Genomic DNA, 26676 nt, shown 5'->3' on the forward strand with positions numbered 1-26676 from the left:
ATTCCCTATCGTTTAAATATTGTGTTATTTCGAATTTTTAATCCCATGTATTTTGAATATTGTCTAAATTCGAATTTTTAATTCCATGTATTTTGAATATTATCTTATTTCTAATTTTCAATCTCATGTATTTCAAATATTGTGTAATTGCCTGATTTTAATCTCACGTCTTTTAAAAAGTGTGTAATTTCTAATTTCTAATCTCGTGCATTTTAAATATTGTGTAATTTATAATTTCCAATCACATGTGTTTTAAGAATTGTATAATTGTCAGTTTTTTAATTCCATGTATTTTAAATATTGTGTAATTTATAATTTTAAATCCGGTTTTTTCAAATATTGTGTAATTTCGAATTTTTGATCCCATCTTATTTTAATTCATGCATAATTTCTGATTTTTGATCCCATGCATTTTAATAATTATTGTCTACTTTCGAAATTTTAATCCAATATATTTTAAATATTGTGTAATCTCTAATTTCTAATATCATATCTTTTAAATATTGTGTAAATGCAAGTTTTTTATTCCATGTATTTTAAATAACCAACTTTATTCCTTTATTTAAAAATATAAAAAAAAAATAAAAATTCATACGGAGTAAGCGTTTTCGATGTTAAGTATCTTGGAAATAAATCCTGCTCCCTCTGCACCACATGTAGTAAGCTACTTCCCGTGTACCCGGTTTACACCGATCATTAAATCAAGTACGGACCTAATGATCTATTGATGAGATGTTTTAAAAACCTCACTTTTGCACTAATATTTTAAATAATGTGTTATATCTAATTTTATTTCAATATCTTTTAAATTTCGAAATTTTAATTCCCTATCGTTTAAATATTGTGTTATTTCGATTTTTTAATCCCATGTATTTTGAATATTATCTAAATTCGAATTTTTAATTCCATGTATTTCAAATATTATCTAATTTCTAATTTTCAATCTCATGTATTTCAAATATTGTGTAATTGCCTGATTTTAATCCCACGTCTTTTAAAAAGTGTGTAATTTCAAATTTCTAATGCCATGTATTTTAAAAATTATATTATTGCGAGTTTTTTGATTCCCTGTATTTCAAATATTGTGTAATTTCTAATTTTTAATCCCATGTATTTTAAAAATTGTGTAATTGTCAGTTTTTTTATTTCCATGTATTTTAAATATTGTGTAATTTCTAATTTTTAATCCTGTTTTTTTCAAATATTGCGTAATTTTAAATTTTTAATCTCATGTATTTTAATGCATGCATAATTTTTGATCCTATGCATATTAATAATTGTGAACTTTCGAAATTTTAATTAAATATATTTTAAAGTAGCTAAGTTTCTAACTCAATATCATCCAAAGTCTTACACGTTGAAAACACGAATTATTTGTCAATTCAAATCAAATCTTACCGGGAAAGGGTAGGCTTCTGATATCCAATATTTAAGAAAAAATAAACATTTTACCATTGGTACACGAATCGTGTACCATAGTGCGTTCCATCGTCATTTGTAACAAGTGACCAGAAAGAGCGAGGCTAAACATATTCCACAACTCATGTCATGAAATTAGAGTCAAAACGGAAACAAGTGAATGTAAATCAGTTCATATACAATCAGATTACATTATTATATGCGTTGCGACCCATTTGGGTCAATTTCCAGGTCCCAAATAATAGCGATTTAGCTTCTTTAAATATTGAGTAATGTCTAATTTCAAATCCAATATCTTTTTAAAATATTGTGTAATTGCCAGTTATTTATTCCATGTATTTTAAATATTGTGTAATTGCCAGTTTTTAATCCCATGTATTTTTAATATTGCTTGATTTCAGAATTTGTATTCTATTTTTTTTCAAATATTGAGTAATTTTGAATTTTTAAAACCATTAATTTAACTATTATGTAATTTCGAATTTTTAGGAACATGTACTTTAATTATTGTACAATTTGAAATTTTAAGATCCCCTGTACTGATTGGTGTTCACATAAAGGCACAGTGTATGCCTTTCTTCATTAGCCCTGCAGCCCTAGCAGAACAGTAGGACGCAAAAAACGATTTTATTTCATAAATTATCTGGAATTACTAATTTGTTATCTCATGTTTTTAAAATACTGTGTAATTTCTCATTTTAAATCCGATGTATATTAAATATTGTACACTTTCTAATTTTTAATCCCATTTATTTTAAATATTGTTTACTTTCGAACGTTGTTTATCAAATGTTTTGTACGATCACATAGGCTAAGACGTGCGAGTTAGATCACCTGTCTGGTCACCTGTGCAACTTCGTGGGTTTTCCCCGAGTTTTCCGATGTTCTCCTCCCCTACGCACATGTCAATTCATGAAATATAATTAAACCACATCTTAGTCCCGAAATGATCTAGTTTTTGTCGAATATGGACGTTAACCCCATCTCCCCGCCTCCCACTTTAATGACTCTTTTAACAACACGTTAACACCTAAACGTCACCGTTAGCATCCCACGGGTTTCAAATTTATACAGAATATCTAAATCAGTGAGGATGCCAGTGATTACCGACGTTAGCAATTGGAGTCCCTTCCCTTTGTAACGAAAATATATAGACCATACTGTATCTCCAAGTGTGTTAGATGTTTTGTATTGTTCGGTCAGTCAGTTATCGACAAGACTTTTATCTGTGTTTCCGGAACCTTGAAGCCCTTTGACATTGCCCTAAGGGCTGCCACCCAATAGTAATATCTTGCATCAATTTGTACGCGATTCCACGATTGTGTATAGGGTAGTATGACCATATTCACAGGGTTTCGTCCGTTTTTTCACCACCTTTCCTACCCCCATGTATTTACATCGCAGGTGCTTTAAGATCATCTGATCAACCAACTATATTTACCTGTGCTACGTATTCAATATTCAATATGTTGCTTATATGAAGTGACGACTAATAAATGGGCTGGGGATCACGGTGGGTAAGACGCTGGCTCGCTAGCCTGGAGGTCGGGTGTTCGATCCCTGCATTGGCTGAGAAAGTTCATCCAGATTTTTTCGGCGTGGTTCTCCCTTGTCAGTGATGCAGGACGGAAGGTCCGACAAGGAAAGCTGTCTAGTCGTTCGGATGGGACGAAAAACCGAGGTCCCGTGTACACATTGGCGTGCACGTAAAAGATCGCTTGACAGTTGAAATTCGATATAAGAGTAGGCCGTAGTGCCGCTGTCCGGGCAAAATTTCCCTCATAGCACACTGTATGGCGTATGTCCGTCTTCATTGGCCTAGTTCGGAGCAAAACAGTAGGACGTTTGTAGGATTGTCAAATCACAATGGTGTTATTGATATAAGGGAGATAAATACAGTAAACAAAAGAAAGGAGTTATCCTAAAGAAAAGATGGAGACCGGCAGCATGAAACCAGAATGTAGACAATTAAGAATAAATAAACAATTGTATCTTAGATAATCTATCCTCAAACGAACGCACGACACAACATAATGGCGACGAGGATGTAAGAGAATCAAGATATCTAAGAAGAATGATCAATAGAAATAGAAGGAAAGGTTAAAATAAATAGTCAATTCTAGAAATGACCACAAAAAAATAACTTGAATAGGCGCCATTTTTGGGGTCATAGTTCAGGATGGGTGATGAAAACACAAGTACATTTGTTATTCCTCCACCGAAAGAATTTAACTGTCAGGCATCTGATTTATATACAGAATTTACAGTATGGATGGAATCATTTGATTATTTTAGAATAGCCAGTGGTTTAGACAGAAAAGAAAATGCCATACAATTAAGAGCTACGTACACTACTGCATAGTTTGGGCCCACCTTGTCAGATAATTTTTTCATCATTGCCAGGGATCAAGAGATCATATGAAGATGTAGTTAGGATTTTGAATGAACATTTTAATCCGAAAAGAAATACTGTTTCTGAAGATATCAGTTTAGAAGAAGGATACAACATCCAAATGAAACTATAGAAGAATATGTTGTAGAACTACGAGAGCTTGTGAAAACATGTGAATTTGTTCAATTAGAAGAAGAAATGATTAGAGATCAAATAGTAGAAAAGTGTAATTCGAATTCACTCTGAGAAAAGCTGTTACAGCCAGAAGATTTGACTCTAGAGAAAACTTTGACCATAGCAAGAAACTCTGAAAGAGCAAAGAATCAAGCTAGTATGATGTCAGGAAATCATGAAGCAACTAATTATATAGAGAACAGATTTCAATGGAGCCCATGGAAGAACAGAAATGAAAAAGTACAAAATGGGAAACTAGAAGGAAGAAATAGAATTGACTAGAACCAAACACAGAAAAGATGGAAACAGAAAGAAATTAGCCAACCCCAGAATTCAAGAACAGAGCATAGAAATGTTAGTACTACTTCTTGTTATCGCTGTGGCTGGACAGATCATTTAGCTGATAGATGTGGAGCCAAACAAACCAAATGTTTAGTTTGTCATAGATTAGGTCAATTAGCTAGAATGTGTCCACAGAAGAAGGAAGATAGGAAAAAGAAAAATAGAATCAGAGCCATAGATGAACTAGACAGAGATGATGAAAATAAAAATTATGTATTTTTCATGAAGTCTGATATGCATATTGAAATCTCCATCAATGGAAAAGATCTTCAACTTACTGTAGATACTGGAGCAAAACAGAACATACTAAGCTCAAAACTTTATCATAAACATTTTAGAAATATGGAACTGAAAGAATCCAAAACGAAATTTATAGCCTATGGTCAGAATACACCTTTAAATTGCCTTGGTTATTTTCATGCTGAATTGAAATGGAAGATTAACTCTATAACAGAAAAAATATTTGTTATAGAAGGAGATGCTGCTTCATTACTCAGTTGTAATAGTAGTTTTGCCTTGGGAATCCTTAGAAAAACCAATGCAGTATTTGAAAATGAAGAACCAAGCGAAGAAACGTCGAAGAAAATGTCATGTAAAGAAAGAAGAAGTGAATTGAAGAACCTTAGAGCTGAAGAAAAACAGAAATTAGAACAATTACTTGAAGAATATGATGAGATTTTTCATGGTTTAGGAAAAGTGAAAGGTTTTGTTCACAAGGTTACTGTGAATAAAGAGGAAAAACCTGTAGTTCAGAAGTTAAGAAAGATTCCTTATGCTATGGAAGAAGCAGTGAATCAAGAAATTGAAAAATATATTAGAAGATGGTATAATTGAAGAGATAAATGAGAGAACTGAATGTATTTCAAATTTGGTTACAGTTCCTAAGGTGCATTATATAAGAGCTAAATTTATTAACATAACGAGCCTATAATTAACTCTCTAGAACATCGGATGGCAGAGATTTAAACGTATTGAAACACAGTAACCATTTAATGATTTAATTTAAAAATGGTGAATCAAGACTTAGTCTCGATTAACAAGTCTTGTTCCTACGATAATGAACAATTTATACAACATCTTGTCAAAACTTCAGTGAAAACTTCACTCAGAAAAAGTAGTTAGCGGGCAAACACATATTTCATTTAGAAGGTGTTTTATCTTTGTAGGTAATTTCCCGGCAATCAGTGATGATCTTGTGAATTCATATCACTTGCTTCTCTGCTGTATTGATTGGTTCTTTGCTAATGCCTTATTAGGAGGTAGAAAAGATCTCCTTAATCCGGAATTCTCAGGTAAGTGTGAAACTGTGAAACGCAATAAAATCTTAACGGCTTGATGTGTCATTTGTATTTTCACTAAAATATCAAATTTCTCACAATCAAAATACCAACACTAGATAATCTCCCGGTTTGGATTGAATCAGATTGAGGCATCTTGTTTGCTTGAGTAGATCATTGACATTTTAGTTAAACATAACTTTGTAAATGCTGATTTGGGAAGGGGCACAACTCTTACTTGATTTAATGAAATTTACTGGATAATCAACCACATAAAAAGATTTAAAAAAAAAAACGATTTAAATAGGCACTTTTTAGCAAATTTTAATGTTGACAACAGACCCAGACCCATATGTTGAAGACTTTGGGGATCTGGGTGACCAAGACTACCCCCATATTAGTTAACTCTCTTACTGCTTACTAGACCACCACGACTCCCTGTTGCCAATAGACTTCATTTAAACAAATTGTTGTATTAACAGGTTTACCAGAAGGCTATGAAAGTCGTGAGTGGAAACCACCTGCTGAAGCTCCGTGTATTATTAAACTTCTCTGCGATAAACATGATGAACTCGGTCTAGAAGCGAAAACTATCAAAGAACATTGGTGGAAACCCCACATTAAACGACTGTTCGAAAGAAAGGTTTGTATAAAATATAGAATGCTTCGAGTCTCATGATGATTTTAGTTTTACCTGACAAAATAGAGTGATGCGAGAAGGTTGCAAAAAAAAAAATCCAGGCACTTAGAAAACAATGATTGCAAAAAAAGATAGATTGATTCAAGCAGCAGGCCCAATGATGATGATTTAAGTAGTATCCGACAAACTGTCAGGCCTTATTGAACTAGTGTCAAATTGCAACGGCAAAGGGATCTTTTATGTGCATCCCCATATATACACAGGAACTTAGTTTTTTTGTCCCATCTGTCCTGCACCACTGACAGGGCGAAACCACGTCAGAAAATCACAATGAACTTTCTCAAAGACCACAACGGGATCAAGGTCTGACAAAATGACAGACACCAGAGCAATTGTGCCTGATAAAAACCTGAATTTGTACCTGGCAATGTCCAGAGGGTTTGGATTGTTAACGCTTGCACGTATCATAAGGTTTGTCATTCAGTCAACTGGCTTGGTTTCGATTTCCCGGTTGTACGTGACAAGGAGTACGATCGCTTGTCCAACCTCATGGGTTTTCTCCGGTTTCCTCTCATCGCTAAAGACCCCCACGCATAAGCTAATTATTAAAATACCGTTGAACCATGTGTTAGTCCCTAAATGATCTAGTTTGTGTCAAGTGGACTTAACCCCCTCTCTCTCTCTCTCTCTCTCTCTCTCTCTCTGTTTTTTCCAGACCCATCCAGAACATTACAAATCAAATCTAGAAATTTGTGGGAATATCTGAATCTTGTAAACATTCTAGAAGATAACTACTAAATGTGTGTTAGATTTTACAAAAAAAAATGATTGGTACAAATCAGTAAAAGATCAGTTGGCAATGCGTTAAACCACTCAATTCACACGGCCAGGTTCCTAAACATTAGAAATGAAATGGGGTTTAACGTCCTACTGTTCTGCTTCGAATCCTAAACATGAGAGAAAGTAGCACTACCTAATCCTATTAATTCAATCTCCTGTTTTTAATTACAGAGCTTGAAAGGAAAAATAGATACACTGTCTGCTGTGTTGGAAGTGGGGAATTTTGAATTTAACAGGTAAATTTATTACAGTAATTATTTTGTGATGATTCTGTTTCATTTTATCATATTTGATGTCAAAACGTGTAGAAATTGGTATGGCGATATTTGTTTTAGGCATGTCGCCTAGCTATAATTTATGATACGAAAATTTGGTTGAGAGCTGATTGTGGGTTCCCCTTTAATATTGAGGTTCCTGGCCGCAGCCTAGTACCCCCCCGCCCCCATCTAACCCAGCTTGAACGCTTAATTCTATCTTTGCAAAATTCCTACAACACTGTTTTTGCCATGGGATTTTATAACCAATTATCGACACGCATGTATGTAATGTTAGGATGCAGGTTATTGTTTTACTCATGTTCCTGAAGCTACGACCGTGTTTCTAGACTGGTCTGCAATTCCCAAACCTATAGCTATGTTATCTCCCTTTTACCCAGACGATAGTCTAATCAGGGGTTGTGACACGAACGCAGATCAAACATGACCTCCACGGAAACCTTGCCATTGAACGAACCTTGAACTTTGCAACTCGATTAACACAAGTAGACATTTTAGCTGGAAAGTGCGAGACTTGGTATTTGTGATGGTCAAGGAATCTGATAGGCTCCCCAGCTGGCTCAGTATCCAAGCCTTTTTTTGAAGTTTGGTTTTATCATCAATACAAACTGGGAGTCTAACAAGAAAATAGTTAACTATTGAACAAAAAAACGCTTGGGTGGGAAAGGAGCTCTAACGAAATTAACTGGTGATTTTAAGCGTTTGTTGAAAATCATTTCTATGTTTGTTGTTTCAGTAAATCTGTAAATAATGCGTACGAGGAGTATGTATTGAGTGTGGGTGATTTTGATGAGAGAATATTTCTAGGAGACGATGCGGAAGAAGAAATTGGTACACCAGGAAAACCTGGAACCACTCTAGCTGAACAAATGCAGGTTAAACGAACCTTAAAACAACATGTTGATGAGGTGATTTATAATACACTTTCATAAACTATTTTATCTCGCATGGTGGTCATTTTCATAAACTATTTTATGCCGTGGCTGTCACTTTCGTAAACTATTTTATGTCATGGCGGTCAATTTCATAAACTATTTTATCTCTCTGGCAGTCATTTCAATAAACTATTTTATGCCGTGGCTGTCATTTTCATAAACTAATTAGCTGCCATGGTTTCATAAACTATTTTATCTCTCATGGCAGTCACTTTTATAAACTATGTTATGTCAAAGCTGCCACTCTCATAAACTATTTCATGTTGGCCGCTTCCATAAACTAATTTAAAAGCCATGGTTTAATAAACTAATTGATTGATCATGTTTTCATAAACTAATTTATCTGTTGTGCTTTGGTTATTTCTATTTGTAAAAGAAAATTTATTTTCTCAGATAAAAAGTATTGTCGGGTGTTCATAGAAGCATGTCCTGCCTTATTCATGATACTCATCACTACTTTTATATTATTGGTGCAGAAATTTTGATTTGGAATTTCAGATCAGATCATGGATTAGATTATAATTTAATAAATATGTATGTTTATTTTTTTTTAGACGAAGACATTGGCACCATCCACCCCCCTGACAGGTCGCCGTTATCTAAAAGAAAAGGACCTGAGTATTACACCCGTTTCCACAGCAACACAGAGTGTAGGACGACTACAAGCGTTATTATCAGGTCGTAAAACATGTCCGAGTGATAAACTTCTGGAATATTTTAGGTACTGTTTTCTTTTATTAACCAAATTCAAGTCGAATCAGAACAATTGGACGTTTAACCCCATTTCATTTTGTTAACCCATTACCAAGTACGTACAAGCAGGGAATCAAAACCATGCCACTTGACTCAATGATAGACCTTATGATCAAACATACATACATTAAACCACTAGATAACACAACCCTCCATGTAATAATAATCACTCATATAATTTAATGATCGGAATTGTTATTACTAAAAGACCTAGTTCACAAATCAGATTAACAGTGATAGCAAGTAGGCCGATGATCACATCAATAAATTTCAACTTGTTTGTCATATATTTATCCTGGGGTGGGGGTTGGATGGTTAGCGTGTGGACGCTGTATCATAAGGTCTGTCATTGAGTTAACTGGCGTGGTTTCGATTCCCCGGTGTACGTGACAGGGCATAAGGTCACCTGTCCAACCTTGTTGGTTTTCTCCAGGTCCTCCGTTTTCCTCCCACTGCTAAAGACCCCTGCACGCAAGCAAATTATTGAAATAAAATATGTTAGTCCCGAAATGACCTAATTTGTGTCGAGCGGACCTTTAACTCTCTGTCTCTCTCTCTACCCTGCAATCAATGAACTGTTGTATGTTTTCCCTCCTCACATTTAAGTAGATAAATGTTATGGTTAGTTAGTACTTTGGGTTGGACAAAAAAAAAACGAGATCCCATGTACACATTGGCGAGCACGTAAAAAACCCATTGACAGTTGTAATTTTAAAAAAGAATAGGCCGTAGTGCCGCTGTCCGGACAAAATTGTCTCAGAGCACACTACATGGTGTCGGCCCATCCTCATTAGGCCCTGTCGTCATTAGCCAAGTCGATGCCTAAATGTAGGACATTAAAACCCATTTCATTTCTCTCCTGACATGAAATAGATTTGTATTACATTTGATGAATTGTGTGTTTTTCAGTGAATGTAGCAGGAATCCTAAAGATGGAATCATCGCCAGGGTTAAAGAAATGGGTGAGACTTTCTGTACCCATTATTGTCAGGTAAGAGATTTTTTTTCCACAACAACCAATCAGTTAAGTTAATCTTTAGGTGGTATTGAGAAACACTTTAAACAGAACACAATTTTTATGGGAAATCATTTACTGGTTTTATTTGAAAAGTACAATGATAACGATAAGAGGATACTTTTTGAACCGTCATGCTTTTCTTATAAAACCAGTGATTGATTTCCCATAAAAATTGTGTTATGTTTAATGTAACATTTTTTTTGTTAGCTTCACGTCGCTGGCATAGTGACAGGGCTTGTTGTCTAACAACTTCGCTTTAGATCCAAATCTTGTTTGTGACAAAGGAATAGGGTTGAATGCCCAATATGGTGTTTTATTTCTGCATGCCAAGCACTGGCATCGAATTTCGGCTATCACTGAGCCATCACTGCTTCCAATTTAGAATGTTAAAGTAATATATTGAATTTAAAATGTTGTGGACTGGCAAAAGAAACAAGTTTGAATCTGATGTGGTCCCCTTCAGTGTTCATCAAGAAATGATCTTGTTAGTATCAACATATTAAAACTAAACAGAAGTGGACTTGGCCTTGTTCTGTCCATCGCCATGATTGGAAAGGAAAAAAAAGGTGACATATATTTGTTTCAAAATAAATCAAATTCATCTTCGCATCCACTGAAAGATATAATCTGAGGAGAAAAATGGTGTATGGGTTGGGTGTGGGAAAGGTGAATCAAGATAGTTTCATTTTCTCGTCATGTCACATATACTTCACCACAATGGGAGCCCAAGAAAACCAGTTGGTTCGAGGGCACAGGGCTACCCAGTCCGCCCAGAGACTAAATTCAATAAATTTATTTCAATTGTTTGTTTCAGCCGTCCAATGATCATCCCGGTACCCATATAGATTTTGCTCGTCGTAGATTACAGCTCGGTGAGAGTTTATATTATAAAACTCTAGAGAACATTATTGAAGGAGAGAGAAAGAGACTAGCAGAAAGAGATCTTTCAGTAAGTTCCATACAGTTTCAATAAAGTTAGCCTGCTGTTTAGAAATTGTTATATTTTCATACAACTCACAAAGGTATGTATATTGATCTTATTGAATATGAAATGAAATTTAACGTCCTACTGTTCTGCTCCGACTGGGCTCATGAAAACGAGCATACGCCATACACTGTGTGCTATGAAGGAAATTTTGCCAGGACAGCAGCACTACGACCTACTCCTATATCGAATTCCAATTGCCAAGGGATCTTTTACGTACACACCAATGTGTATGTGAGACCTCAGGTTCTTCTTCCCATCCGAACAACTATGCATCCCTTGCCAGACACTTATTGTCCACCACTGACAAGGGGGAGCCATGCTGAATGTTCTCGGCCAATGCCGGGATCGAACTAGCGACCTCCAGGTTAGTGAGCCAACATCTTACTCACTCAACCACAGTGACTCCCCTTACTAAATAAATAACATTATAAATACAATAGTGATAATAATATAGCGATATAACATGAAGAGTGCTTGATGTTGTAGTTATCATGGTGCACCATTCAGCATGCATGGTTTATCGAATTATACTGTGGTACATGCAGGATGTTTCACTTATCGTAGTGTATAGCAATGGGGTTAAGATTTTGTAACAGTGCCACAGTGGGGTTTAGTAGCTGCCACTGGAATTCAGTGAGAGTAGATGAGAATGTTGAGAGTATATCAGGTAAATCAAGACTACTATATGTTACGATGTATGTTTTCAGGTCTTTCCCATGGATTGTAAATATGTTTGATTTAAGCCCATACCATTTCTATAAAGTCATTGAGATTATCATACGAGCTGAAGAAGGCCTATCACGAGATGTTGTAAAACATTTAAATCATGTAAGTTCTTGTTTATCGTAGTGAAGAAAAAAATGAAATGGGGATTTAACGCCCTAATGTTCCACTCTGACTGATCTAATGATATGAAATGAAATGGGGTTTAAAACCCTGCTATTTTGCTCCGACTGGTCCCATACAGTGTGCTATGAGATAAATTTGGCCTGGACAGCGGCTCTACAGCCTACTCTTATATTGAATTCAAACTGCCAAGGGATCTTTGACATGCACTCCAATGTGTACATGGACGGGACCTTGGTTTTTCGTCCATCTGAACAACTAAACAGCTGTCCTTGTCAGGCCCTCCATCCTGCAACACTGACAAGGGGAAACCACGCCAGGAAATCCCGAACTTTCTCGGCCAACACTGTTATCGTTTATGGACAATTGTGAATTATCAAGTAGATGGTGTTGTTTGCTACTCTTATGCACAATTTGACTTACGAAGACTGGCATTTTCCATACAGTGTGCTATGAGGGACACGACGCAGTGATACTGATGGTAGGGGAGATAAGCAGGGCTGTTTCTGAAGGTACCCGGACAGTGGCACGGCAGCCTACTCTTTCAAATTACAATTGTGCATGTCAATATATACAGGAGATCTTAGTTTATTGTCCCATCCGAACAATTGGACACTGTTCCTTGCTAGATTTTTCGTCCTGCACCATTTACTAGGGGAATGCAGATGTTCAGACATGAATAAATATTTACATATTTATGGAAAATTTTGATATGTTAATTTATTTTTCCGTAGATTGAAGAAACGATTCTCGAATCGCTGGCATGGAGGAGTGAGTCTCCGTTATGGGATGCCATCAGAGAACAAGAATCAGGAGTACCTACTTGTGAAGAAGTAAGTCATAAATACAAACCTGGACATGGGGCATCTGTCACAAACTTTGTCAGACATAAAACCCTCAACATAATAATACATTATTCAAGAACTAAATCAGCCTATCACAGATCTTTCTTTAGGCATTACATGTTATACAAATTATTAATTAGACATTCATTAACTTATCCAGACCATAATCAACTCTCAAAGTACTTGGATAGCTCCGATTTTAAATAGATTAGAATGGTTTGGCCATTTAATGATTTAATTTAAAAATGGAGAAGAGAGCCCAAGCCTTGAATATAGCAGTACCGTGGTTCCGATAATAAACAGTCAATGCACACATCTTGTCAAAACTACAAACAGTGATAACTTTGCTCAGAATAAAGTAATTTGAATGAAATTTTTAATATATTCATGTTGCATTATATATTTTGGTACTAATATAGCGAGAACAACCAGCTCTTTATCTAAATCTTACATAATGCCTCTTTTAGCTTCGTTTTTAGCAACATAGAAGTAAGAAATAGTTTGGAACAACTGTTTCTTATCCTAGTCATTTAATTCCCAGAAACTTTTCGTGATTGTCTACTCTTTGTTGGTAAAAATATAAACCCAGACATATTCTTGACGTGTACTTGATGTACTGTGTATGAATATGTCGACACCGAGAAGATAACCTGAGCGTATGAATATTTTATATTTGAACTATTTTAGGTGACGCCAGCTAATCATGTAGATCTAGGAAACTCGTCCAACAATTCACCTCTTCTACATCCACGTATTAAAACACTTACTGTTGAAGCTGGTAAACAAACATTATCGCCCGTCAGAGTTATCAAAAGTAAGTCATTAACAACATAATTAGGGAAAAATAATTACTGATTCATTTGGGCTAGGATTATACAAGTAATCTCTGTACCGTTTTCAATATGGTTTCCCCCTTTTCCAACAGGCTTGTCCCTTCTATTTAATGCAGGATGGACGGATTGGCAATAAACATTGTTTAGTCGTTCATATGGGACGCGTGTACACATTGGCGTAATCTTAAAAATAACCCATGTCTGGAAAAAAATTGAAAATCATGCAAAACTGACATGGTAATCAAGCTGCAATATCCAGAGGCAAGTATCGAACCCAGTGCCCCAGCGCCTTACTCACTGAGCCATCTGCTATAATTTTACATCAGATGATTAATAAAATCAGGAAACCAAAATCTTTCTAATGAACATTTTGCATGTTTCTTTTTTAGCTTCAGATCCATTATTGTCCCCTACAGGCCCCACGATATCCGATCGTTTCAGCTCTCCACAGCCTGGAACTGCCAGACGACAACTGTTTACGGCTAAATCAGAATCGACCACACAGACTCCTACACAGACAATACTTCAAAAACAACTGGCTGCTGGAGCGTCGGAAACAGTGGTTATCCCTCAACAAGGAGAATCAATGATCGCTGTCATAGTGGACGGACGACAGGTCAGCTTTCATTCATTATATTTAATTCTCTGCTTCTAGTTGGTCAATACCTGGATTTTAGATATGTCGATCATTTATAGTTATTTGAAGTAGATGTTTTCTTGTTACAACTGATAAAGGGCTACTGATAGTATCATCTATTTTAGGTTTAAGGTTGGGGACAACAGCCTCACTGTTAACAAGTGTCAACTATTTAAGATTTGACGCACCGCCACTGTTGACTTGAATGAGTGTCATCTATTTAATTTAGGTTCAAGACTGGAGACTGCAGCCTTTGACTTTTCGGTGTAAGGCCCATCCCACTGTTGACTTTTAGCTCAAGACTGTCAAACGGTATCCAGCACTGATGACTTGTTTTATTTAACGTATAATTAATATTTCAGGTTTTGATACCACTTCAGTCCATTATACAAGCTCGAGTCATGTCCACACCAGAAAAGTCACCAGCTAAACATTTTAAACCAAAGAAAACTGGTTCACTAGCTTTATTCTTCAGAAAGGTAATAAAACAAAATCTCTCTCTCTCTCTTTCTCTCTCTCTCTCTCTCTCTCTCTCTCTCTCTCTCTCTCTCTGACTTTAGACAGACAGGCTAAATGATATCAAAGTCTAGTGTTCTGAAATATTGATCAGGTTGGGCAAATAAATTATGGAAGGTCTGGCAGTGTTTTGGTAATGCTTTGATCTTGTATCCTTATGATGCTGGCATGACAGTGTTCACATTCTGGTTGAGGCTTTAATGCTAGGTTCTCACTATCACGATTCATCGCTGAGTAGTCGTGGTGATCCTATCAGGTCTTGTCATATATTAAAGTCAGTCGTAGCAATTGCGTTGATCATATCGAACCGTATCCGAACGTATCTGCACATACCAGATCATGGTCTCAATAGGGACAATCCTATCGTAACACATCGCACGACAGTGGGAACCTAGCAAAAGCTATGTCAGAAAGGATGGGTTAGATAAAAATTGTTATGGAATATAAAGTTTTGCAATTAGAATTTGCATATTTTTTTTCTGAGGCATATTTTTTCTAAATGGATTGGCCAAGAGTTAATTATATTACAAGAATTATATCATTACATAATTAAACTACAAGGACTTTCTTATAAGGATCGTGCAGGAGTATAAGGTTGAAAGAGATCTTGGTGCAGTAATATGTGTGTGAGGGCTAAGACAGTTACAGAATTAGAATATTTGTGTAAGGACTGATGATAAATATATTAATTTATTTGTGTATATTTGAAGGTAACTGGTAAACCAGTAACTTTCCAGAATATCATGAAGTGCTATCGATATCAACCTCAATCACATAGTCATGTAAGTTATACATTTATCATAGATTGTAGCCCAAAATGGAAATTTCTTGAATTCTGATTGGTCGAAAAGTGGCGTCGAATGAGTATAACAGTCCTCTAAATTTCCTGGGCGACTCACTGCGAATGAATATTTTCTTGGTGCTAGACTCTGTTTGCAGTGGCCAAAAATTCTACACCTCAAAACTTTATTCTTGGAAATCTTCATGAATTTTTTCTTGTATGTCATCAACAATGAAATTCAACCATTGGCTTATTGAAACACTCACCTGAAACACATAAAAAACATAGTTAGTGAGTGTATTTGAAGCATAATAAGTAAATTTAATTTCAAGGCTGGTCTGACAATAACGGTTGCTATGGTCATTCTATCATAATCAGACTGGTCAAAATCGAAGATTTTCAACAAGTGAATAAAAATACTACAATTTATTGAACTCCGTATGGATCGTAATATATTTTTAAAAATATACAAGTCGGGCTGATACTGATATGAATAGGACAGAGACTGATTTTCATACATAGGCCATGTTTTTTTCCGAAGAAAAAGAATCACATTCACAGCGTCGAAATGACAACGTAAACAAGCATAGCAACCACATGCGTACGCTACACAGCATATATCTACACGGTCACACGAGTGTATGGACATTTATCAAACACGATATGCAATTTGTTTCGAACCTAGTCACTGCTGGAGTTCAAAATCATTTAAAAAGTACATAAAATACCCCTACGATTTCTGTTTCGATCTTTAAAATTATCGCAGAGTGACCTCCCTTTCCAAACAGACACAATTAACCAGTCGCTTAGTGAACCAAATAGAATGGAAATGAGTGTTTATCTTATTACGTCAAGGATATTTTCATTACGTCAAAATTGTTTTCCTTGGTATTTACGTCATTAAAACCAAAAAACGACCGTCAACTATCGCGAAAGAAAGAATTCCAAGAAAAATGTTAAATATTTTGTCCATTTGATACCGCTTAAATTTTTCATTACAGGCGCTTGATCGCTACGCGATCTCGGCCTCTAATGATTTAAGCGGTATCAAATGGACAATAACAGTCCTCTAAATTCTAAACAGGAGGTGTTTATCTCCTAATTGATAAACAATCACATTGTCATGTAAGTTAAACATTTATCATAGTCAAGATAAATCATTTCAAGAGGAACTTTGTTTGGCCGAATGGTTTAATGCATGTGCATTGGGTGATAAGGTTTATCATTGAGTCAAGTGGCATGATTTCGATTCCCTGCTTGTACGCGCAAGCAAATTATTAAAATAAAATTGAACCATGCGTTAGTTCTGAAATGAGTTTGTGTCGAGTGGACATTAAACCCCATTTCTCTCTCTCAATCTTGGGTATATGTTGAATTGCTTGACAACCAATATTTAATGTACTATATATTATATCATAGATTTATAGAAATGTGTTATTAAATGTGTTATATTGCCTGGCAACCTATATTTAATACTGTGATATATTTTGTAGTAGTGTGTTATTAAGTGTGTTGTATTGCCTGGCAACCTATATTTATTACTGTGATTTATATTGTAGATTTATAGAAGTGTGTTATTAAGTGGACGAAGACGTCATACGTCTGGATCCAGTGAAGGAAGTAAAAGTGCTGCAAGTGGGACGTCCTCGCCCGTTAATACAGAAAAAGAGGATAAAAGTAAGAAAAATTTCTGACATTTCACTATAGTTGGACAGCGCAATGTGAGGGCCTCCACCAATCTAGCTCCAGATTTACTTGTATCCCCGTGGTTGTACGTGTGCCATGTCGTCATCAGATTCCAGTCACAGACTTTGTCGGTCGCACTGCGCCGCCCTGTACGTCTCGATGACGAGTGATCTTATGTGCACTTTAGATCATAAGGTCTGTAAATAGTTATGTCCACACTTGTCTGTGACAAAACCTGTAGTTGAAGTTGTTTCAATGGGATGTGCACGGTAAAGAACCCACGCACAACAGTTTGAATTGGATATAAGTAGACAGTATCACATCTCTTGGCAAGATTTCACTGATACTCGTAGCTCATTGTATAGGGTATACCTGTGTTCATTAGCCTAGTTTGTGGAGACAAGTAGGATGTTAAACCCCATTTCATTTCATTTATTATATACACATGTATTTCAGAGAGAGATGTTGGTAATATTAGATCTTCAAGTACCCTTCCAATCCCTCAACCTAACAGTCAGCCCCCAACTCCAACTAAATTAATTGGGGCTGCTGCTACGTTTGATTTTGGTGAAGAACGAGGAGATCTTATACAATTTTATAATATGGTAAGAAACTAGAAATAGATGTGTGAAGGCCTTGGACCGTCGGATGTGGTCTGAGGGATCAGTTATCAACCCCAAAAGAAATTGACATATATACAGGGCTGCTGACAACCAGTATCTCAGCGCAATTTGCGATACATATTTTGTCCGTTGCTAATCAAACATTAAAATCTAACATTTTTGATTTGCAGTAAATGCGAATCATTAATATGCCTGTCATTTTGGATATTGACACAAAGATTTATCCACATTTCTCAACACTTGCAACGTGTATAAAATATCAAATAAATTTTAGAACAAAACGGAATTCTCCGTGTGACATTTTCTTCTCGAACTACCCAGACTCAATTCATTATACTATATAATACAGGGACATAACTCTATGAATCAGGACTATTAAACCGGAAATATGGAATCAAGTAGTACCACTCACGTTGCGAGACATGTCAATTTCGAGTAATTATATCAGTATTCAATATGAAAAAAAATAAATTCAGTGTATCCTCCAGGTATTGTAAATAAAATATAAAAAATAAATATGTGTAAACGTATTGTAAAATAAGAAATCAAAGTAAGAAATCCCGTAAACTATTATTGTTTATATCGCGTGCGTCTAGTTAATCGAGATTATTCATAAAATACTGCTTGCTTCCGATTGAACAAAAATAATAACACACGATAAAAAGCAGACGAAATTGTTTTCTAACGAAGAAATAAGAAGCCACTGCCAAGAATTGGCCTAACCAAAAGTCTACATTCATTCAGAAATGTTCACAGCTACCTGTAGAAGTGCTAAAATTCTAAAAAATCTTAAGAATGAAATCTAATCATTTGTTATCAATTAAAATTAAAATAATCTTGTTATTTAGGTGTTTTATGTTGAAACTGAAAAACTGCTAATAAATTTTTAAATTTGTTAATCAAATTTGGCAAAATTGGACTTTTTGATTAGCAGTGCTGCTAATCATCTGTGAAAAATTACCGACAGCCCTGCATATATACCTTTTTCTAAATTAAAAAACTCATCTCAGCATCCACTAAATCCGAAGAGAAATGTGATCTATGATTGGGGTGCTAGTTTCGTTTTCTCATGTCACATTATTCACCTCAATGTAGGCCCTAGTCAGCCCCTATTCAAAGAAAGTCATAGTTGGTTGAAACTAACTACTTGGTTGTGATCTTACTATGGCAAAACAAAAGGCAACTATTCACTCAGATCGTGCGAAAAACTACCTATTCAGTGGTGTGTATGTAAAAAAAAACTTTTGACAAGAGAGTATGGCAAGAAAAAGGTCACTATTCATTTAAATTGTACAAAAACAGAGGTCTACATGACTACTTGCTAGCGTGTATGTGAAAGAATCTTTGACAACAGTTTGAATTCGATAAAAGAAAAGTTGCCAATCTTCATAAGGGGTACAGTTTCCCTCGTTGAAGAGAGCATTGGGTGGCCAATCTTCATTAGGGGCAAAGTTTCCCTCGTTGGAGTGGCTAAATATGCAAAGAATTCCTATGTGTTGAATATTGTAATGATAAACTCCATTTCTTTCTTTCTTTCTCACCAGGTTTTTGTAGACAAATTACGAGAGTTTGCTTTACAGTTTTCACAGACTCAGAGTAACGTAAGTTAGAATGTTTTAATCAATTATTACAGGCTACAATCAGGACAGCCATTGTTGTCCGTCAATTACTCAACACCTTTTGGGAAAATAAACAGTTGTAAACCCAACACACTCGGTATCTAATCTAGAGAGACCATATTAAACTATGCAGCTGTTGAAACCAAATATATTTTGATGATTCTCAACAAACTGAACAATTTGCCAACAATGTTTTGAAACTAAACATTGAATACAGAAACTCCTGTTAAAACAGCACAACTAAATGATACCCATGTTGCAGTGGCACTCCTTAGTGGTAGTTGTAGTGTTGTTATTTCCTGTATTTGTCGGGTGAACTCAAAAATGCGCATGGGTATAAACCGCTCGACCACCCAAACCCCCAGCAGTAGTTCAAGGTGACGCTGGCTTGTGTTGACTGTAGCCAATAGGTCATCTGTACTGCATGCCGAATGCTGACAAACTTTTAGTTCACCAGGCCTTTACATAATATGAACGGAATTGATACTCCCCTTAGAGATCCAACTTCCACAATATTATTGTTTGCAAGGAATTAAACATCCCACAGATGGCAACCACAGATCTAGGCTGGGTACCATAGCACATGTAAAGGATCCCATAGCTGTCAAAATTTCAACAAAAATTGATAAATTGAATTTAAGACTCCCTTTTTTTTTCTCAGTTATGTTATTTTAACTCCCAGTTATGTCATCATGTTGTCGGTTCAGATTAATTTTGTGGAGTCATGGTTACTCATTGAGTAAGACAGTGGCTCTCTAACCTGGAGGTTCGGTGTTCGATCCTGGTGTTGACTGAAAAAGTTAAGCGGGATGTTCCACCTTGTCAGTAGTGCCAGAGAAAATGTATACCCATGCCAATGGTTAAGAAAAACTGAGGCCCATGTATACATTATCATGCACTTAAGAGTAGGCTGTAGTGCGGCTGTCCAGACAAAATTTCCTTTATGCCTGTCATCATTAGCTCACATGGAGCAGAGCTGTAGGACGTTAAACCCAATTTCATTTCATTTTTGTCTATTTCAGAAACAGCCCTGCTTATCTCCCCTACCATCAGTTCGTTCCCACATCGTATCACCTCGTCGTGTTACAACAAGTTGTCCAGTGTACATATCCCCTCATAAAGCTCAGAATAGAGTCGACTCACCTAAGGGCATGTCGTTCTGTATCAATAAAAGTCCAGCTAATGTAAGTATATTATTTACTCTTTATACACTCGAGGGTTGGGTGGATGGTTAAATGTGTGTGCGTTAGATCATAAGGCCTGTTGTAAGTGCTGTGGTTTCGATTTCCCAGCTGTCCAACCTTGTGGGTTTCCTCCGGGTACTAACACTGTGATCTGGGTATCATAACAACCCAATTGATTATTGATGTTTAATGACTAATTTTTGAACAGTGGTCAAGAAATTAAATACTTGTAAATTAGACACTCATAAGCAAAATTAATCAGTCAGATTTAAACTGGACAAAAGTACAAATTAGAAGATTTGGGGGAGGGGGAGATATTAAATGATTTTTACAAATTTTTAAATAAAGATTTGATATTAAACGAATGTGAAAGAAATTAGTGCTAAATACACAAGATTAAATGATAACCGAGTTACAGTGAAGGGGGATGCTCGATTGTCAGTTTGGATAAAAAATTGCAATTGAATAACCCAGAATTCAGTCATGTCACAGTTTTTTCAGTCCAGACAACTGAGGTGGTGTGAGTGACAATCAAGTGAAATGGGGGATTTGGGACCTTAAAGCATGCACCGGCTGAACAAGAAAATATCCCAACCAACCATGACAGGTGAAAGTTATATATTCGTTGTGATTAATTACGTCACGATTCTATTTCAGGACCTCCGTGCCATTAATAATATGATAAAAATGGGAGAAAAGAAAATAACTGGAAAGAGATTATTGGAGGTGGATCGCGATGACGATTCACTCGATAGTCCGTCGAAACGAATCTGTCAGGGTAATTTTCTACGAAGATTACAAAATGTCAACATGGATCGGAAAGAGGCTAATGGACTCACAAGTTAGAATGCTGATCGAGATGGACTCGAGAGTTTATTGACATCTGATATCAACCAGTGGAATCCTGTGTTACAAAGTTGATTGTCATGTGATATCATCCAATGAACACTTGAGTTAAAAAGATGATTGACATCAGATGTCATCCAGGAAACTTGAGAGTTGATTGACATTTGATATCATTCAGTGGACTCGCGAGCTCGAAAAGAAATTTGATTAACATTTATTATCATCTATTGAAATTGTCCGATTTATTCTCTATACGTGTGTTTGTCATCTGATGGACTTTCTTACCAGCGTAAAACAGATGTTTCGATGAATCGACTAGTTTATTTATTTTATAAAGTGTATTTTATTTGGAGTCTTTAAGTCCCACCAATCAATGAGTCCAGTTAAATTTGAAGTCGTGGATGGACTTCCAAATATGGTAATTGTTAATATCTCATGTTTAAAGGAACTCAGAAAAAAATGAATGGTTGGTTTTATTTTAAGTTCCACCAATCATTGAATCTGTTAGTGTTGAAGTCGTGTATGGACTTCCAAATATGGTAATTGTTTACATGTATATTTCACGGAACTCAGAAAAAATGAAATTGCTAGTTTTATTGAGACTGAACTTGCTAGGTGTATAGAATCGTCAAACTGTTTTATAAGTATACGTATGGGCACAATAAACTAAGGGGTCATTGAATTTAAAAAAATGAACAATTGTTATTCTTTAACGTGTTATTATAAGCCAGGAAATGTTTAAAATCTTTATTTAACATATTACATGCTAGGAAATAGGGGTACCTGTCAGACATATTGGTCAGGTACGTCCAAAATCGTTATTCCTCAGGCCAGTATTATCGATTAGGTATATTCCGGAGCTTTATTCACAAATACTTCAACTAAAATATTTGAGGAATTCATTTCTTTCATTGGTTGATATACATGTGCAGATAGCCAAAATTTGTACTAGGATTTTATCTCTCAACCAATGAAAAAGCTTCCTCGTGAATTACTCCCCAGGTGGTTAATATTGGTCAGGTATATCAACACCTGTATTATTGAACAGGTATATCAATATTTGGAGTATTATTTCAATTTAAGGTCCTATAAAAAAAAATATTCTCATATTCAGATAATCTTGCACCATGAAAAAATGCAGCATGATCTGGGGTTTTTTTTTTTTTGGAAAGAATTGTCTAAGAACCAGAATATTACTTTTGTATGGAATAAATAAAATCCTGAATCAAGTAGACCTATATGTAGAAAGGACTTACTTGAATCGAAAAAAGACCAAAATATATTATTTGTTTGAACTGAGACAAAGAGTGAAATGAAGATGAAAAAATACTAATTCAAATGGCAATAATTTCAGTCAGGATGAATGGATTTGAGTATTTTTTTAACAAAACATTTTTATATATTACATCAATTTGTGTTTTGAGTTGATTTTTAGTAGACTCTTAATTTTTTTTTTTATTGTGATGTACTGCTCCTTTAATGCCAACATGATTGAAACAATCTTTAGTAACCTGTGTACATTATGTTCCAAATACATTAGAAGTTGGGTTGGTCTTGTGGTCTAATTCATATTCTTTTAGATTATAACATCGGTCATGTAACTCGCATGCGCTGAAGTAACCTTGCTACTGAAATTCGAATACAAGTAAAAAGCAAACAATAGGAATAACCGCGCCGTCTCCCATGTACAAATGGAGTTTAATGTCCACTCAACACAAACTAGGTCATTTCAGGTCTAAAATTGTTCAATTTTGTTTCAATTATTCGTAGTGGGAGGAATCCGGAGATGCTGGATAGGCGACCCTATGCCTTGTCACGTACAAATGAGGAATCTAAACCACATGATGACATCACTTGTCTCAGTGATAGACCTTATGATCTAAAGTGCAAGCCTTAGACCAATCAACAACTTAACTCCCCTGATCGTCATAGTGTAAAGATTGGAATTTAATAATAGCATAATGTACAGTGTATTTTAGATCAACTTTTAAAGGGCACTGGTTAGTTTTCTACACCATATTTTTTTTACAGATATTTTAAACGTGTTCGTAAGTTGATCGAACCTGTTTACTTTTTTTTTTATAATGCAACAAATGGTCTTAACTGGGCATTTTCTGTTCTTTTTTTGTATATTCTACAAAACATTTCATAAATTTTTAATAGATTTTGAATGCACCCCTTGGCTAGTTAAAAAGGACACAACATGTTGTATTTGGGTGATGTGGTTAGATTTGATGTGTGTATTTTACAAGATAAATACCTTTCAACATGTCTGGGTGTGACCAACACGTTAAATGCCTGCATGTCGGCAGTTGTTTGGATGCAAGTTTCAATCGAATGTTTGTATTTGATTTGGTATCGGAGTGGCCAAGACATCAAACATGTTAACGTCATCTGTGGTTTGAATACAAGTCTCGATAGAATGCTTGTATTTGGAAACAAGTTAGTTTGACTGAGAAATGCATATATTTAAGTGGCCCCAGCTCCGATGTTAAAATGTAACTATCAACAACAATCAGATCCAATGAAATGTGAAGATGGCTAGTGCACTTTTATTATTTTGTATAAGAATCATTTTATTTGCTAGATTTTTTTATCGATTATCATAAATTTTTGTATTTATTATTAGTCTTTTATGTATATTAACCAAGTGGAATTGTTGTAAGAAAGTGGTTATAAATGGTGCATGCTTGCCGATTTTGTGTTTACATATATATTTGAAAATAGTTTTATGTTGTCATGGAAACATTTTAAGGAGGTGTTATCACTCTAAGCAAGAAAATAAATGTAATAACACCTTGAATTCACCAAGTTATCGAAAAATCTAAGTACTGGCCTAATTTTAGTAACACATATTTTTTTTTAAAAAGTTTGATTGAACTCCCTGAAAACCGCAAAAAAGTTTCGACTCGTGACTTAAAACGTTTGTATTTCTACCATTTTGTATGGATCTTTATAGTCGAATCATGGCAAAGCAAAATTACCAGCCAGCACTAATCCCTCTTATCCACTGAAAGGTTGAAGAAGCTGAAAATTATAAACAATGTTTTTGGACTCCTCTAATTGTCAAATTATCTTTAAGACTCTCCCAATTATCAAAGAAATTCTAGACTCACTGTATTATCTGAAATATATTTAGACTCAAAATCAATTTAATAAAATATTATGAAAAATATATTTTGACTCGCCTTTACTCACCCAATCATCAAAAACATTTTTACATTTCAAAATATCTTCAAACTCTCAAATTATCACAAATCAATAATAACGGATGTACTGTTTAAAAAAAAAATTAAAATGTCTTAGGAGGGGGAGGTGGGGATACCAGGATTGAATCCCGGACCTCCTGCATTGTGAACTAGTACCTTAACCACTGAGCCACTGTGGCTAGAAAACGATGTAAAATTAAACAATTTACTGTTAAATATGCTACTCTTGTCTGGTTTATCAGTCTGTATAAAATATGACATAGTTTATGTATAAAGAAAAAGAGCGTGGTTAAACTTAATGTCCATCAAAACAATCAACTAAAGAAAAAATAACCCTATGTTAGTCTCATAATGACCATTGTATTGTGTGGACGAGACGTTTAACCCCACTCCTATCTTATCTATTACACATAAAAACTATAATTTTAGCTGTGTTTCTCATCTTTTAAGATTAAATACTTTGAAAGTCTAATTTTTTTACCGTGTAGATTCTTTGAAAGTCTTAATTTTTTTACATGTAAATTGTTTAGTAATTGAACTGGAATACACAGATCACCATTTATAGAATACAAGCAATGATTAGAGAAGCTTAGTTGAAACCCCGCTCAGTAACAAACAGTAGTTGTATTCCATAGAATGGTGGCCTGTCCATGTAAATTGTCTGACAGTGAAATTCTCAAGTCGGTCAAATTTCACTGTCATTCCGTCAAGACTGGTGATTATGTTGGAATTAAAAGCCCTGATTGTGACTGTATCAGATCCGTATCCAATAAAATCGTATTATTCTTGGACATTCTAATTCTGAGTCGGCCAATTTTCATGAGAGTCATGCTTACTGTGTGCCATCCATATTGAATAAAACCATAATATGTAAATTGTCAGACAGGAAAGTTCTCCGGTCGGTCAGTTTTTACTGTCATTATGTCTGGTGAATGCAACTGAATTGAGATCCTTGTGATTGTATTAAATCCATATTGAATAAAATCAAATATATTGTGTACATATCAACAGGGACATAGACATGCGTAAATAGTGTAAACTAAAAAAAAACCTGTAAAAATAAAAAAATTAATATAATAAAAACTGAAAAAAGAATAATAAAAATGTATAAATGGAGAAGCAGTTTTTGATGTTTATTAACCACGTTGAATTATCACCCCCGAATATGGAGCAGGACGCTCTACAGACTAAAGTTATTATCTGTTTGACTCTAAATTTATACGCAATACGAAAAGATTTCCGATAATTACTGTCAGAGTTATGGACCTTGATCACTTTGAAAATCTTGTGGCTGCTCTTGTACCAAAATTCAAAGAAATGAGGTTTTACGTCCTACTGTTCTGCTCTGACTGGGCTAATGAAGACAAACATACACCATACAGTGTGCTATGAAGGAGAAGCGGCCCGGACACTCTTATATCGAATTCTAACAAACTGCACGCAGCGATCCATCTACGTCATACTTCGAGATTATGATCACTGCCCTAATTAGCCTCCATTTAAAACGCTCACGTGGTCATTTTGGGGCGGGACTTATCGACTGGACTATTGTTTGTGTACACAACAGAGTAAAAATAACCCGATCAAGCATGTGTTTTATGTAAACACATGTCATTGGCTAAATGTCAACTTCTGCCACTCCGGTAAAAGCGATATATAATATGTGCTAGTGGGTAATATTGCAATACATTCTTTGCCATTGTAAACTGTCTTTAGAGATTCAATATGTTTATCTTTCAAAACAAGGTTAGATACTCCTAAACTTGTCTTCGCAAACAAAACCGCCTCTGTGAAATTATCTTTCATGGGCGCCGCCATATTGAATAATTAGAGGACTAATTTGTGGTTCGGCTTTGATTAGTTTGACATCTTTCATACACTCAGCGGCTAAATAAACATATTTAATTTCAGCGCCACTGTTCTCGCAAAATTGCCCCCATAGTACACTGTATTGCGTATGCCCGTCTTCTTTATCCCAGTCGGGGCAGCCCCAGTTCA

The 26676-nt window shown here is 35.4% G+C and overlaps 1 protein-coding gene across 1 annotated transcript; it reads left to right on the forward strand.

Moving 5' to 3' along the window:
* Positions 1-10995: 10995 nt before the first annotated feature.
* Positions 10996-25797, forward strand: LOC130012249 (retinoblastoma-like protein 2). Its single transcript, XM_056099677.1, has 12 exons — positions 10996-11014; positions 11761-11881; positions 12634-12732; positions 13432-13558; positions 13967-14193; positions 14577-14693; positions 15441-15512; positions 17071-17188; positions 17654-17802; positions 19365-19421; positions 20462-20623; positions 21281-25797. Exons 2-12 carry the CDS (start codon positions 11783-11785, stop codon positions 21467-21469), a joined length of 1416 nt encoding a protein of 471 aa, XP_055955652.1. The 5' UTR covers positions 10996-11014; positions 11761-11782; the 3' UTR covers positions 21470-25797.
* The last annotated feature ends 879 nt before the right edge of the window (positions 25798-26676 follow it).

This window comes from Patella vulgata, chromosome 3 (genome assembly GCF_932274485.2).
Source record: "Patella vulgata chromosome 3, xgPatVulg1.2, whole genome shotgun sequence".
Lineage (NCBI taxonomy): Eukaryota > Metazoa > Mollusca > Gastropoda > Patellidae > Patella > Patella vulgata.